The following is a 14,344-nucleotide window of genomic DNA, read 5'->3' as shown; positions in this document are numbered from 1 at the left end:
AGACGAGGAAACTGGCAGTGCTAAAATGCTAACTTACTTCCACATTTCAGGACTCATTCCTGCGACACTCTACACCTTGTGCTTTCAAATATCTACCTTTTTACTGTTCTCTCATTTCCTTTTCAATCAAGCAAATGTTATAATTTTAAGTCTACCTATCTGACTTTTTTTTTTTTCAAAATAAAAGCAGGTCTGTAATCAAACAGGAAATCATTTACCTCAACTTGAATACTACACAACCCAAAAATGAAAGACAAACTGTTTTAAGTGCAGAAAGTGGAGAATAATCCCAATTAACTACTTAGATTAATTGCAATTGAAATTTTTAATCTTTTGACAGCCCTAGTAAGCGCATATTTTTAAAATTAAGTTTTAATCATAAATTGACTTTAATTTAAAGTCTTCTTAAAAAGTAGAATAATGTAATAAACTGTCATTAAATCGTATCATGATCATATTGTGAGCGTATCGCTACAACGATAGACTAGTTTTGTGTTCTTCTAATCTAAAGAAAATAGTCCTGTTTATTTTGAGGGGTACACAGTTTTTTTGTTTTTCCTAACTTTTTTGTGTGTGTGAGAGAAGTTTGTACTTCCAGTGAATACTCACAGGCCAACTGATTTCTCCATTTCTTTTAGTTGCTCTCTGATCGTCTTGTAGTTGGTCTGAATCAAACACAGGCGTTCCCGCCGATTATCATGTGCCCTCCTCAACTCTTCATTCTCCTGCATCTGAAAGGCACAGTGACAAGATTTTTCTTTCCCAGAAGTTGTGCATGTCAGATGAATAACAACACTAATGAAAAGGGAGTTTGATTCATGTACTCTGGCACAGCAGTAGTACAGGAAGGAAGCTGAAGAGAGCCCCTCACATCCTACATATTTAAAGTGGTCCACAGCTGAAACACCTGCCTGACAGAAACTAGCAGGTTCAGGTTCTTTTCTCTCCTCACATTTCTCCCTGACAAGTGCTCCCACTCTCACTGAGCAACTGAGACATCATTAAAGGACGACATTTACATGACGAGTCAGCAGGGCCACAGGAACTGAAGCACACACACTCACACACATATAGAGCAAAGATCTCACCCACTTGAGCTACCAACCGATGTCCAGCATGTGTTAGTTTTGGGAAGGGTCTTTAGCAGTGGGTTTGCTGCTGACACTGTTGTTGACAGCTATTAAAACCCAAGCAAGATTGGGCTGGAGCTTTAAAGAAGGAGTAAGAGAAGACAACATATAGATTTTTCTTGTCAGGGGCAAACCTCCTCCCCGTCTCACTGACCTTAACAGCGAGGGCGATGGAGAAAACACTTTCAACAGGCAGGACAAACAGAGGTGGAAAAAGAGCAAAGGAGGGGAGAAAGACAGCTGATGAAAATAGAGGAAAGAGAAAGAGAGAGGGAGGAGGAAGAAATTAGGAAGAGAAGAAAGAGAGCAAAGCAAAGAGAAAAGTGAAAGGAAGAGTGCAGGACAGGTTTCTGCTTGAGTGGCCAGGGCTGGGGAGAGTTGTCGAGCGCTTTCTGAAGGGAAGGAGCTTGTTTACTGCTGATATGACACGGCTGCCCTGCAGAGAGGGAAATGCGAGCCCTCAGCCCTGTTATTATTAACAAGGACAAAGAGAACAGAGAGAGCACACAAACATGCACTGGACACGCGCACACACAAAAAGCACGTTCACACTGCCAATGTGACAAGTATGGATTTTCCCTAGTGCGGATTATTCACAGAGGACATCTGCAAGACATCCTCGGCCCCTTCAAGCTGCCCCCAACCTCTCAAAAACAAGGCTCTAATGAAAGGGGGCCAGAGCAGGGCAGTGTTAACTGGTGGAACTAGGAGCTGGGGGAGGACACAGAAGACTTGAGGCTGACTGATGGAGGAGGAGAGGGGGGGCGCAGGATGGAGCAAGTGGCAGGGCATTAGCCACATCATGGCTTCCCAGGCTCCTTATAGAGCTTCCCCTGGGTAGCCCAGCTCTGGTCATCAGGCCAGAGACCCTTGCCCACCGATCAATACATCCCCTTACCCAGCCAGCATACACATCTGTGGACGTTCTCAAGCTGAAAAATAATTACACAGCAACAGCTACTGTTTACTTCAAAGTGTGTGAAAGGAAAAAAAGAGGCCATTATTATGAGAATTGTTTGTTTGTCTGCTGCTGTTAGCTGCTAAGGTCAACATGTCAATGGTACGGGCTTGCGTACCCAATTTGAAAGTCATTCTATCGGAAAGAATTGAAGAGGATCAACTGGAGAACAACAGGCTGGACAAAGTGAAGTACCACTGCTGGAGGTGAGGTCTCCACTGTAACAGATGTAGGGTAAGATGCTCAATGCCAGCTCAAAGCAAAGGACATAACCACTAAATCATGCTCTCATTAATGTGGTCACAGACTTGAGTTGCTAATCACCATTTTCCTGTGCGTACCTTTGCTAAATGCCCCTCAATAGGCAGACACGTAAATGGCACCATTAACTAAAACAGTCATGCGTGTCATCTACATCTACGTTGAGCATCACCGTCCGACGAGGTGTCTGCCAGTGATGTAATTTAGACACTTTACATCTGACAAGAAAATGATGCCTAATGTGTTCCTGGGATTGTGCTCAAAGGGAGATGACCTCTGCATAATCACTCACTCACCCACTGGTCAGGCTGACGGATGGAGAAGGATAAAGGAAGACAGTGAAGAGGACAGCTTTAGGGGAAAGTCCAGACTTATGAAAAAACGCAATGGAAGTGGAAAAATATACACTTATGACATTGAATAAAAGAGAAAAAGACATGTTTTGAGACCTTAAAAGATAGGGGAAAGGTGAAAATTAAGTTTATTTTGCTTGGAGTGAATATGAAAAATAGAGTAAGAATGAAGAATTGTGGGAGAAAGATGTCAGAGGGCATGTGAAGGTTAAAAGACCAATAAAGCTGATTCGTTTAAGAGAAAAAAAAAGTGATGCATCCACTTTCACCAGCGAAGCTCTTCCCCTGCTGTTTCACTGCCTACGCATGCTCTGCACACACATACATTATCTACACGTTCGTCTAACACGTGTGTTTGTGTGTGTGTGAAAAGGCGCTGTAAAAGAAGGTCATGAGGAAGCTGTGGCAGCACAAGTGAATTGAACCCTTAGCAGACCGTGACTGTTACAGCGCTGCAGATCTTCCAACAACCCAGCGGCTGATAGCAGCAATCATATGTGTGAGATAGTGGCCAGAGCAACAAGCGGCTCCATTAGAGCCCGTCTATGGCCCCGCACACTATCAGCTGGACACCACTGTGCCACTGAATGTGCCCTATTCAGCAAAGAAAGCTTCAAAGAGTTTCAAAGTCACAGGCAGTCAACAGCCACAGGCATGATGGAGAAACACTGTGATAAAAGACAAGGACAGAAAAGCAAACACAAGAAAGTGGGCTGCAGAAAATAAAGGACTAACAGCTGAACTATAATAGAACTGGACATTTATGTGATTCTTCAGCTGTAAAAAATAAGATAATGGTGTGTATTCTATTAATGTTATCAAAATTTTTGGTAACTCAATACTTTTTTGATACCTCACGTTTAAAAAACAATACATTGTTACTTCAATGACTGATAGAATTGAAAAGTGAAAATTACAGCTGTCAGTTTATTAAATTTTTGTTAATCACAATAAGTATTAGGATTTCTTTGTTTACCATGGAAAAAGGAGCTTGGTATAGATTGAAAAGAAAATAGGGTGACAGTAAAAAGGTAAATGTTTGATAACACAAGGGTCAGATGGCTTCTGACTTGTCCACTGAGCAGTCTGTAAGTTTTCAAAGTGAAATTTGACTTTAAGAAGCAAAATGGGTTTGTGTTACATCATTGTGGCTGCAGGGAGATGTGTAGTGGCTTACCAAAGTGTGTTGAAAGGGACAATAAAGCATCCGGTTAATCCCAATTTAAAAATCTTACATCTCTAATATTGGATTTTAATTGGAGTTGGATCCAAGAAACTTTTGAAAATTGCATCAGTTTCATAAGTAGGGGTGTGAAGGTATTTGTATTCCTCCAGAGAGGGGGTCGAGGGTCACAGTTTTGTGCACATAGTCACATAATGAATATGTCTGAACAACCATAAAAAAGCAAGCAAGAGCAAACAAATTTGTCAATTGATTTACCCGCTAAGGTGGCAGTAATCTTTGTGTTTGTTAACCGCTTTAAAACAACCAACAAAGAAGAGGAAGAAGCTGGCAAAACAAAACACAAAAGGAAGGAAAATTAGCTCCTACAGTAAGAGAAGCAGAGAAGCACAATCCATCAGCTTTTTCTGCCTTTTCCCAGCTCTGCAATATTTTTTTTAAAAGCCTCCAGATGTTATAGCAGAGCAGTATAAAGATATTAGCAATGATAACACATTTTGAAGGCTACACTGACCTGTACAAGAGGAGGAAACCGACTACAAGCGCATATTTAAGTGCTCTGCTCAGGCTCGGTTACAACGTCCCATCCTATGCATCGATGAGCTAGTCTGGGGTCCTTCAGCGGGAAAGCATGAGTCAGGATTTTGCAAAAGTAATCCCTGCACCAGCTTTTTACCAACAACAGTGTCAACACAGCACACTCAATGAATCATAAACATGAAGTACTGCTCTAAAAATGCCCATATTCTAATTTGCATTTTACATTATGTTTATTTTCCTTCTTTCAATATTAGGCTCTTAACATCTGTTTTGCTTTATGTTTTGCACAATTTTTTTTCCACATTTTTGTCTCATGTTTAAGGCTGTACGTCCATAGCTGTCTTTTTTGCACTTTCAGCATCAGGGTCCGACATTAACGGTTGCCCGAATGCCTGAGGCAACTTTAAAAAGCAGACGGGCAAGCAAAACTTGTCAGGACTTGCCCGATCGGGCAAGCACAACTCTGAGCTTTTCTGTTCATGAATTTTATTATTTTCCTTTCGTTTCTGTTACTACCCCAAGGCCAGATGCAGTGTGTCGCTGCCTCCATTGGCTGAGTGTGTCTGCTGACGTGCAGACAGCTACACAAACTTTAACTAACCTTTATGAAGGTAAACACTGTCATCAGTAAAGATTCATGGTAGGTCACATCAATAAATCTGTTACCCACATGAAGACAGGCTTTCACTTCCAAATTTAAACGTTTATTGTTATAAATTCGTATTTTATTACTGTCAGATGTGCTCGACGGAGGAGTGTAAGAGAAGAGAGCAGAGGAAGTCCGCTGGTGCTGCGTCTCTTCAGTAAGTTCATTCATTGAGGTGTGCTGTCGTGTTTAATCTGAAGCTTCCCATTTCTCCGTTTTAACTTTTTCTCCAGCCACTTCCTGCCGATGCTCTCTCACACCCATATCTTATGACAATTATGCCGATGCGCGTCATCAATGAGCATAACACACACGGATCACATGTGGAGATAACATCACATCTAGCAAAATTTGTCCAAATGTGGATGTTTTATTTGATCTTTAATGTATTAATGATCATAAATATTGTCAAAAGAGCAGAAATATAAAACTAAATCTCCAAAATGAGGCAGGGTGAAACAATGTGTCTGGAGTGCTGCAGGTGTGAGACAGGGCTGGTTTTAGTCATTTGGAGGCCCAGGGCAAAGACCAATATGAGGCCCCTCCCCCTTTTACGAAAGGATTAATATGAGTGGAAAAAAATTAGAAAGCATCTCTTTTATGTTAATAAAGCCACAGAACTCCAGTAAATGTCCCAGTGTGAGATATAAATGCCCAAATTGCCAACCATAATTCATCATTTTCTTTGAAAGGCATCTCAGCGCTCAAACTCAGCACATTCTAATGTCTTAAAAAATCTTTAGGCCAGGTGGAGCTTTCATAATGCTGGTGTTGGGCCAAAGACTATTATCTCCAAAATGATCACTTTTCAGGGAATGAGTGGTTTATAATTTATAAAAATGATATAAATATGATTTATAAAAACAAATTAAAATCATGAAAAATTGAGATACAAGGTTTTAGCCTGATGTCAGTGATAAATAAAATAAATATATGCTCATTATCAGTGACAGATTGGTTCTTCTGACTCTATACAGACATTTCTATCCCATTTAACTTCATAATTATTCACCAATCCACTGTTTTATTTCATTTCTACTACAGATTAACTGATCTATTATCTACCTTACATTCCCGGTTTGTATTGTGGCTCTTGCTAAAGTATTTTTTAGACAATGTGGCTCTTTGGTAGAATAAGGTTAAGTACCACTGGTCTAACTGTTACAGTTACAAGGTGGAACTGTGAAATAGCACTTTAAAGGGGTATTATGTAGTTTTGGGGAAGACATTATTAATTAAACAAAAAAATCGTAATTGGTTGATTTCCACGTGTCAGCAAAATTTCTTCAGTTTCATGATGAATAAACCAAACAAAAACAGAAGAAAAGCACCCTTTTATACATGGTGCATATGTAGCAGACCCCGCCACCTCTCTCGTGTCAGTGTTTTGCTGACCTCATTGTCCTCTGAGAACAGTTGGTTTCATCAGTTACGAAAAAAAATATTTCTGAGTTTGTATTATTACCTTGTTAGTATTGTAAATATGAAATTTCTGAGTTTGAATTTCTTCGGAAAACAACCTGGTGCAGCTTTCACATTGTACTGATCTGTACAAAGTTAAATATAATTTTGAGTGGGCTAACACATAGCTAATAAATACAGTTTTCTTAAGAAAGAAGTGTTTTGTATTGCTTTCCACAGTCGACAGGCACTGGATTTTAGTTCTAAGTATGTTGTGAGCAAAATATTTGCACTTGACAGCCAGAAAAAGTATCTCCTGGACAGGGCAAATGGGAATTAAGATGTGGCAAGTAGATTTGGGAGGCACTTGCCCTGAAGGGCGAGTAGGCAAAAACTTTAACATCAGACCCTGAGCACTGAGGACCCCAATTCCTGTTGTTGTTTATATTGCTGCTGTTACAAAAAAATGAATCTTGCGTTCCTCACTAGAATCTGTAACACTGTTTTGAAATAGCTCTATGAGCTTTATATTCCATATGCCAAGGAGATATCACACAGAAGACATGCAGACAATGTAAAGGAATCCTCTCCTGACACAAGGCAGCAGCTGCAGACCTGAAAATCACTCTTGAAAAAAGAAGTAATAAACAAGTGCTTTAAGTGCCGGGCACTTTTCTGTCCATAGCACCCAGAACGCTGGACTACACTGGTTTTGAATCAAAAACAAGCACTGACAGTGCCAAAAAAGCCAACTATGGACACAGGTCCTGAAACACCAGATAGTTCTAAATAACAGATGGTACACAGTGTAAGCTGACCTTACGCTAGTTTTAAAGTCTGGGACTTATGTTCCTTTATTATTGATGAGCCGGATCCTTACTGAACCGTGACTGAACCATGACCTCTGTGAACCATAACACCCCTGCTCATAAGAAATTTGCATAAGAGAGGAATGAATGCATCAAAAATTTCTGGCAAACTCCTGCCCAGTGTCTTTAATGGTATCTGTTTGATTTTTACAAGGATCAAATACAAGTTTTAAATCCTAGTATCATGACAATTGTAGTCTTCACAGCCTATGTTAGCTTGTTACCTTTAACTGCAGCAACTCCTCAAGGTCTTGAATCCTCTGTTCAGCCCCTCCTCTGCTTCTACTGCCCAACTCCACACTGCTAGCAGGGGACAGAGACCTGGACCGCTGCACAAGTGCACCCTGGGATAGGTAAGCAAAAGAAGCACTGAGGTGAGACCTAAGAGCACACTTCTGTTGCACACAGAGGCACAGACTCATGCAACAATTAACAAAATAGAAACACTTAGTGAATGCCAATAGTGAAATTATCTGTGCTCTCCTCCTCTCACCTTGAGTAAAATACACATCGTCTTCTTCAGTACGCACATATGCACACACAAACCAACGTGCTGCCACAGGAATAAAGCAAAGCTGGGGCAGCAGTCTACAGAAGCTGAAAGGAGGAGGTTCAGTTTGGTGTGTGTGTGGATGTGTGCGTGTTTGGAAGCGGGAGTTGCAAGCTGAGAGCGGCAAAGGTTTCTCCCTGCGACTGGCTAATGAGTATGTTCATTTCCATTTACATTGTTTCTTTGACAATAATGATGTCCCATTAGGGGAGACTAAAGGGGCTATAGATTCCAGAATGTGCTGGGCTTCATTACAAGAGGTGGGCAGGGAGGCCGCTCTAATTGCTCTACCAGGGGCCTCCAGGTTACACTTGATAGGACAACTGGAAGAGCCGCCGATTAGGAGGGGGGTGCAGTTTGCTAGCCAGCCTCTTCTGTGGAAATAAATAAAGAAGCAGAGAAGTGCTGGGGCCGCACTGTAGAAAAAGCAGTGGGAACAATATGCTTGTGGAATATGAATATGAGAGGATATGTAGCCCCCTGTGGTGCCAGGCAGGGCTGACCAGATGGCAGGCTAAAATATGCAATGCGACTAACCGTACTACAGGCCTTGTGCTGGAGCGGATGAGGAGTACATGAGGTGTGGGGAGGTTTATGATAGCCATGAAAAATGAGTTCTAGTGGCTATTACAGGCTTTTGTTTCCTTAAAAGTTATAAAACTAAAGATCATATCTACACTTATTTGAGCACACCTGTGGTGTAAAAAGTAGATGGTTTAAATATAATATAGGTACATGCATTCAACTACAATATAATATTTAAATCACAAGCAGAAGTTTAAAAGTCAGGGTTTTCTGGTAGTAAAGCAAGAACAAAGGATGGGTTCAGAGAATTCATTGCATAGAGTTTACAGAAAAAAATTATACTGATGATACTTTAAAGTAACTGAATATGTTGCCTTTTGATGGATGGAACAGCCTGCATGCATTTTGTCAATTTTATCTCATATTCTGCAGTATCACAATTTGAATACTGCCTGTGAGAAACAAATTATTAAAAAAATGCAATTACATGGTGCAAGTAATATCAATTTAACCCTGACAAAGTCTAAGCAAAAAGCATTGGATATGCGGAAAAGATTGAGGATTACAACAATAAGAGGGCATTTATGGCAGTTCTATTTTACTTATTATCAACTATGGTATGCAAGTTTGTGAAATCATTTTCCTGTCACAAAAAATCGCAGTATTCTAGTGTTTGAGAATGTGCCTTTAAGCTACGGTTGCCTTCAGTGACCTGGTGTGCCTGTTTTTGCGATCATGCCCGTGTGGGTGCCAAGCATGTGTTCTAACTTAGCCTTAATGACTCTATGCAACTAATTAGCAGATTGATATGCATATTCCTGATGAGTGGCAGGCCAACTGGCTTTGCCTGTGAGTGCATGGGGAAACCAGGGTAGCCAAAGGGGGAATTCAAGAAAAACTCAACTTTAAGTAAAGATGACCAACAGTAAAATCTAACTTCTTTGGGATGGATTTTTAAGCAGAACTGCATTTTGGATATTTATTAAGCATCTACCTTTATAATTCATTGTTTGTTTTCCTCTGTATATGAAACCCAGTGGAGATAAACTGCTGTCTGCTTTGTGTGAAGAAGAACGGAGGAAAATGACATGGTAACACAGACAAATGACTGAGAATTGCTGCAGATGTTCCCTCTGGTCCTGTTGGATGCCGATCTACTGAGGGTTCAGAGGACGCATGAAGGCCTTGTGTGGGAAGCTCCATGTTGTGACGTTGTTAATGTGCCTAAAGATAAAAAGCAGAGAACACGAGGCAAAGAAAGACGTGACCGCTGTCTACCTCGGCTCGGCAGCTGGTTGGCGGCCATGACCTGACCTGTGCATCACACCCTGTAATGGCTCTGTAAACACGAGAGGGTGATGCAGATGGAGAGGAGGAGAGCATACAGCAGGAGGGAAACGAGGAGTGAAGCCTGGTTCTCAACACAGTCTGTATGCAAGCAAGAGTAACACTTATTTACTGAGAGGTCAGTGTCACTGGCTGCAAAGCGAAGAAGAAGCATTTCATCGACTGCCTCCCTCCTCCCTTCACCTCTCCTCCACCCTCTCTACATCTCCCAGAGAGAGGGGTCACTGTCATCAATGGGCTTCTTTATGATCGCAGCAGCGTGTCATGTGTGAGTCTCAAAGCTGAAGTTGTTCAGGTTCTAAGCTGAATAGGAATGTTGTACAACTGCATACAAACACAGGGCAAGACACAAACAGACAGAACGACTCAAAATGTAAACACATTAGCGTAATGTAAACACAAAGTAAAAGTACATCATTGCACAAAACATCCATCGAAGGAGCACAAAAATGAAAAAAAAAAACAAAACAAAACAAAAAACCCTGTCCAAACCGAGTAAAGCAAGAACAGATAACCTGAAAACTTGAAGTTTTTGGTAACAGCATGATGTAGTGCTTCTTTAAGAAACCCATCTCACATTTATTGAAAAACTGCGAACGTTTTGAAAATGTCTAGCATCAGGGTAACGCTAGTTCACCAAAAGCTGCAAGGTAGCTTACTGTTGGAAATGCCCTTAAACTGTGTCCAAACAGTTTTTTAGCAGAAAACTGATTAGTTAAACAATGTTATGCAGTTTTTTTATCATTCATCTCCAACTAAAAGTGAAAAATGTAGGGATGCGCAATATTGTCGGCATAATATTATGATCCTCAGATTGTAGCTAAAAAAGTCAAATACTGGTATCTGCAGATATGTAAATATCTGAAGATATTTACAGCTGATATAGCAGCTGTACAAACCAGCAGAATAAATCACATATAAGAATGAATTACTGGCAAATCATACAAATGTAGCATCCCATATAGAAGGTTGCCTTGGGTGCCAGGGGGCCCACCTGCGCAACAAACATTTTGACCTACACATAAAACAACTACCATCTGTCTACCGTCTACTTCCCTACTCTTCTCTTTGCTCTGATTCACTCAGCCTCTCTTTGCACGGGAGAAACTTGTTGTTTTTTACAATAAAGAAAGGTTTGTATATATCTGTATCAGCTAAAATGAGTTTTGAAATACTGGCATACCAGATATAGGCCAAAAAATCAGTGTCATGCCCGAAAACTACTCAAGATTCAAATTCGAAACATTAGAGCAGCTATTACTGTAAGCAAAACACCACACTTGTAACACTAAGTAACTCTTGTGAATTCAGTTTATAATAGACTTTAGGCACAAATTGTGGGCTGCACACACTTTTGACCTTGTAGACTGGTATTATTGTTTAAATGGAGTGTAATGAAACATAACTGGTTTATGGTTCCTTTGGAGCTTCATCTTGTGCAGATACAAAGCAGCCAGCAGCAATATTGACTAAAGTTGTTCTTATTTTGTAAGCAGTAATGTTTAAACCGGATTGTTCCAGCTGATTTGAACTTAACTTAGGAAAAGCCTTTAACCTACTGTCTGACTTATCTTTTAACAGAGAAAGAGGAGAATCAGCGATTAGCTTGAGAGAAAAATGTGCCTCTTGGCAGTATTGTTTGTGGCCAGTATTATGCTGTAAGAATTCAGCCATGTATCAGTATCAGCTGATGTCAGCCCTGTTTGAGATGCATCAGCCAAACGATGTGGGATGAACAGGTATTAGTTACCGGTGTTTATCTGTTGTGTCCAATCAGTTTTATGCTTGCATCTGGTACCTCCCATTGAATCTGATAAGAAATTTTTTGGAGGGCAGGAGAAGTGACCAGTCAGACAAAAAATGATCTGTTTTCATTGTCAAACATGAGAGAAAACGTTGACATAGTAGGATTCTTACAACAAAAGAAGTGAAAGAAAAAAACATTGATATTGGAATTGGCAAAATTGTTTTGTCACAATTTTCACAATCAGTGCATCTCTAATATTAGAGGAACATTTGTAATCATCACTCATGGAAAAAAAAAAAAGAAAAGGATATGGGCATACAATTGTGCAGTAAAAACTGAGGCTAATAAGGAACTGCTTCAACAAATTCTAGCTGAATACAAACAGAAATTTTGATTTTAACAAACACTGTACATGTTTTAGTTTGGTTTCCATTGAAAAGTGGACAAAATCATATAGTCTAAAACATAATTATTTAAACAATAACATAATATCGTAATGATCCATATCATCTCAGAGAGGTAACAGGTAATAAACATTCATTTTATGAAAATTACATTATAGTCCAAATGGAATGTATAATATTATCTATTGGTATGAAAACTGGCACATTTCTTTCGAATAAATAGTAAGTAAATTAGAGACAAATTGTGTCACTTTGTGTACGTGGGTATGCATTGGGTGTGAATGTGTCCTTAGGCAAACTTGAAGAACCCTCCAGTTACACTGAATACAGTCAATCCATCAATACACCGTATTTATTTTGTATAAAATAATGAAAATATATGTATAAACTGCCTGAACAGAAGCCCTTCCACAAATTCTCTAATGAGGAAAGCGGTATAAATCCAACAATGTGTCTTCAGGCCAGCTAAGTCGAGAGTGAGGCCATCTAGAAACATGTCCTGCCAAACTTATGAGAGGAATACTGAGAAGATCAAAAGCTTCTTTCTTGTTCATAATGTACTGTTGAAGCGGTAAATTAGCCAGTGCCTGAGCCCAAGGCATGCGTGAAACCAGCAGCACACGTCGGCCTGGTCACAGTTGGAGGGGCATCTGTGTGTGCGTGAGTTGGTGTGGGTGTGTGTGTGTGTGTGTGTGTGTGTGTTGGGGAGTTCAGGACAAAGGTTGGCAGAAGCAAGGCCTGATAAATCACATGATTCTCAACAGACCATTTCCTTCATATCCCTTCTCTGTGGCTTTGATCTAATCTGAGCAAAGCAGTGATGGATAAGTGTGGGCATGTAAGCTGCTCACCCACGTGCTGTCTTTGACATAATTGGCAGAAGTGTGTGCAAACCTACCTGCTGTCTTCTGACGGAACTGGTGGATCTGCGTAGAAGGGTCTTATCCTCTGGCCTGGGATCTGAGCCCTGGGTGGAGGCCCTGTCAGAATCAGGGCTGCACCTCTGAGCTGCACCATCAACCTGCTCTGACACCACAGCCTGTAAGAGAAGAGAGACAATGCATGTATGTGTGAGCGTGAAAAGAGCATGAGAGGTACAACATCTCTCTTAGAAACTGAAATAGCAAAATTGAAGTAAGGATTGGCGTGACTGTGCAGTGGTGACCTTGTGAATCATGAACAAGATGACGACAATCACTGATTGCCTTCATAGCTTCATTTTTTATAAAAGTCAGATTAGTAAACGCATGATCATCATTTTTTAAAATCAAACAATCTGCTCTTATGAGGCAAAGGAAAAGTATTTAATGGTCGCTAATTGAATTTAACTTAGGATTGGTGTGACTGGGTGACGGTGATTTTATGAGGCATGAACCAGAAAACCAGAGTATCACTGCCTGTCTTTATAAAATTCACTTCACTATGACAAATCTACTGCAAGATGCTCTCAGCTGCCTGATACAGGAGCGGCTACTGTGCTTCTACCAGCCCCCGGTGAAGTTTTTGGTGCCTGATCCAGCTCCCCACATGATGGTGCCCAGGACTCGTTGGGTTGGACAAGACTTCAGGGACCGCCATGTGCATGGTGGAGGGGTCAGCAGGGAGATACCTGGAGAGATGGGGCAGGGGCCTGGCACTAGTCTAAACAATTGCCATCAGGAGGCCAGAGCATTACAGGACCAAGGTTGATGCATCGGAGTGCCAAACCAGTAAATGCTCTAATACTGGACTTGACTTCTGGTATTAACCAATGGTGTGAAAAAAAGCATAACTGTTATTTGTTTTCTTCTCTGGTACTGTAGAAACACGCAAGATTAAAAAATACAAGATGGAGGAGTACCTCCCTATAAATGAATAAAAAGGACTATTCAAAGTAAAAAACCAACAACAAAAAAAAAAACAATTTCATATATTTGTTTCCTTTTTCTCAAGTTTTGTTCTGCTAAGTGCTACGTGAAATATTATACACTTAACCTGAAGCCCATTTCAGATTGGGCACATGAGATTCACATCTTGGCCGCGGCACGTTCTGATTCTTATTTCCGTTTGCATGTTGACAAGTAAAGTCATTCAGAGTGCCTGCATGAGCATCTCAGCTGCCTCTTGCACTGACAATCTAGAGAACAGAGGGCTTGCCTATTTTCTCTGCTAGCCGTGCAAGGTTCTTGGACAAAATAGACAAGAAAACTGATCAATAGAGAGTAATCTTTATCTTGTGGCATATTTCTATGTCCACACCTGTAGAATGCATTAGCCTTCTGTTGCTTGATGACTCAGCAAAAGTGCATCTTTCTACTAAAGTTTTTATTCTAAACTTCTACTACTGGTAAGACTCAGTTTTTCACACTTGTAGAATATGTCACAGGCAAGATAAACACAGAAAAAGTACGCTCCTGGTTTTTGCTTTCAAAGTAAACGCCGGGTTTACCA

At 40.5% G+C, this 14,344-nt stretch overlaps 1 protein-coding gene across 1 annotated transcript in view; it reads right to left on the bottom strand.

Annotated features, from left to right (window-relative positions):
• cntln (centlein, centrosomal protein) overlaps nucleotides 1-14,344 on the bottom strand; it is a 133,414-nt gene that overhangs the window by 94,146 nt on the left and 24,924 nt on the right. Inside the window, exons 11-13 of the mRNA XM_041784419.1 lie at nucleotides 12,813-12,953; nucleotides 7,566-7,685; nucleotides 610-731 (exon numbers count right to left, since the gene is read on the bottom strand). Coding sequence (XP_041640353.1) covers nucleotides 610-731; nucleotides 7,566-7,685; nucleotides 12,813-12,953 — 383 coding nt within the window. The remainder of the gene's footprint in view (nucleotides 1-609; nucleotides 732-7,565; nucleotides 7,686-12,812; nucleotides 12,954-14,344) is intronic.

Source organism: Cheilinus undulatus, linkage group 4 (assembly GCF_018320785.1).
Source record: "Cheilinus undulatus linkage group 4, ASM1832078v1, whole genome shotgun sequence".
Classification (NCBI taxonomy): domain Eukaryota; kingdom Metazoa; phylum Chordata; class Actinopteri; order Labriformes; family Labridae; genus Cheilinus; species Cheilinus undulatus.
The sequence above is the reverse complement of the archived record's forward strand: the minus strand, read 5'-3'. Positions and strand labels throughout refer to the sequence as shown.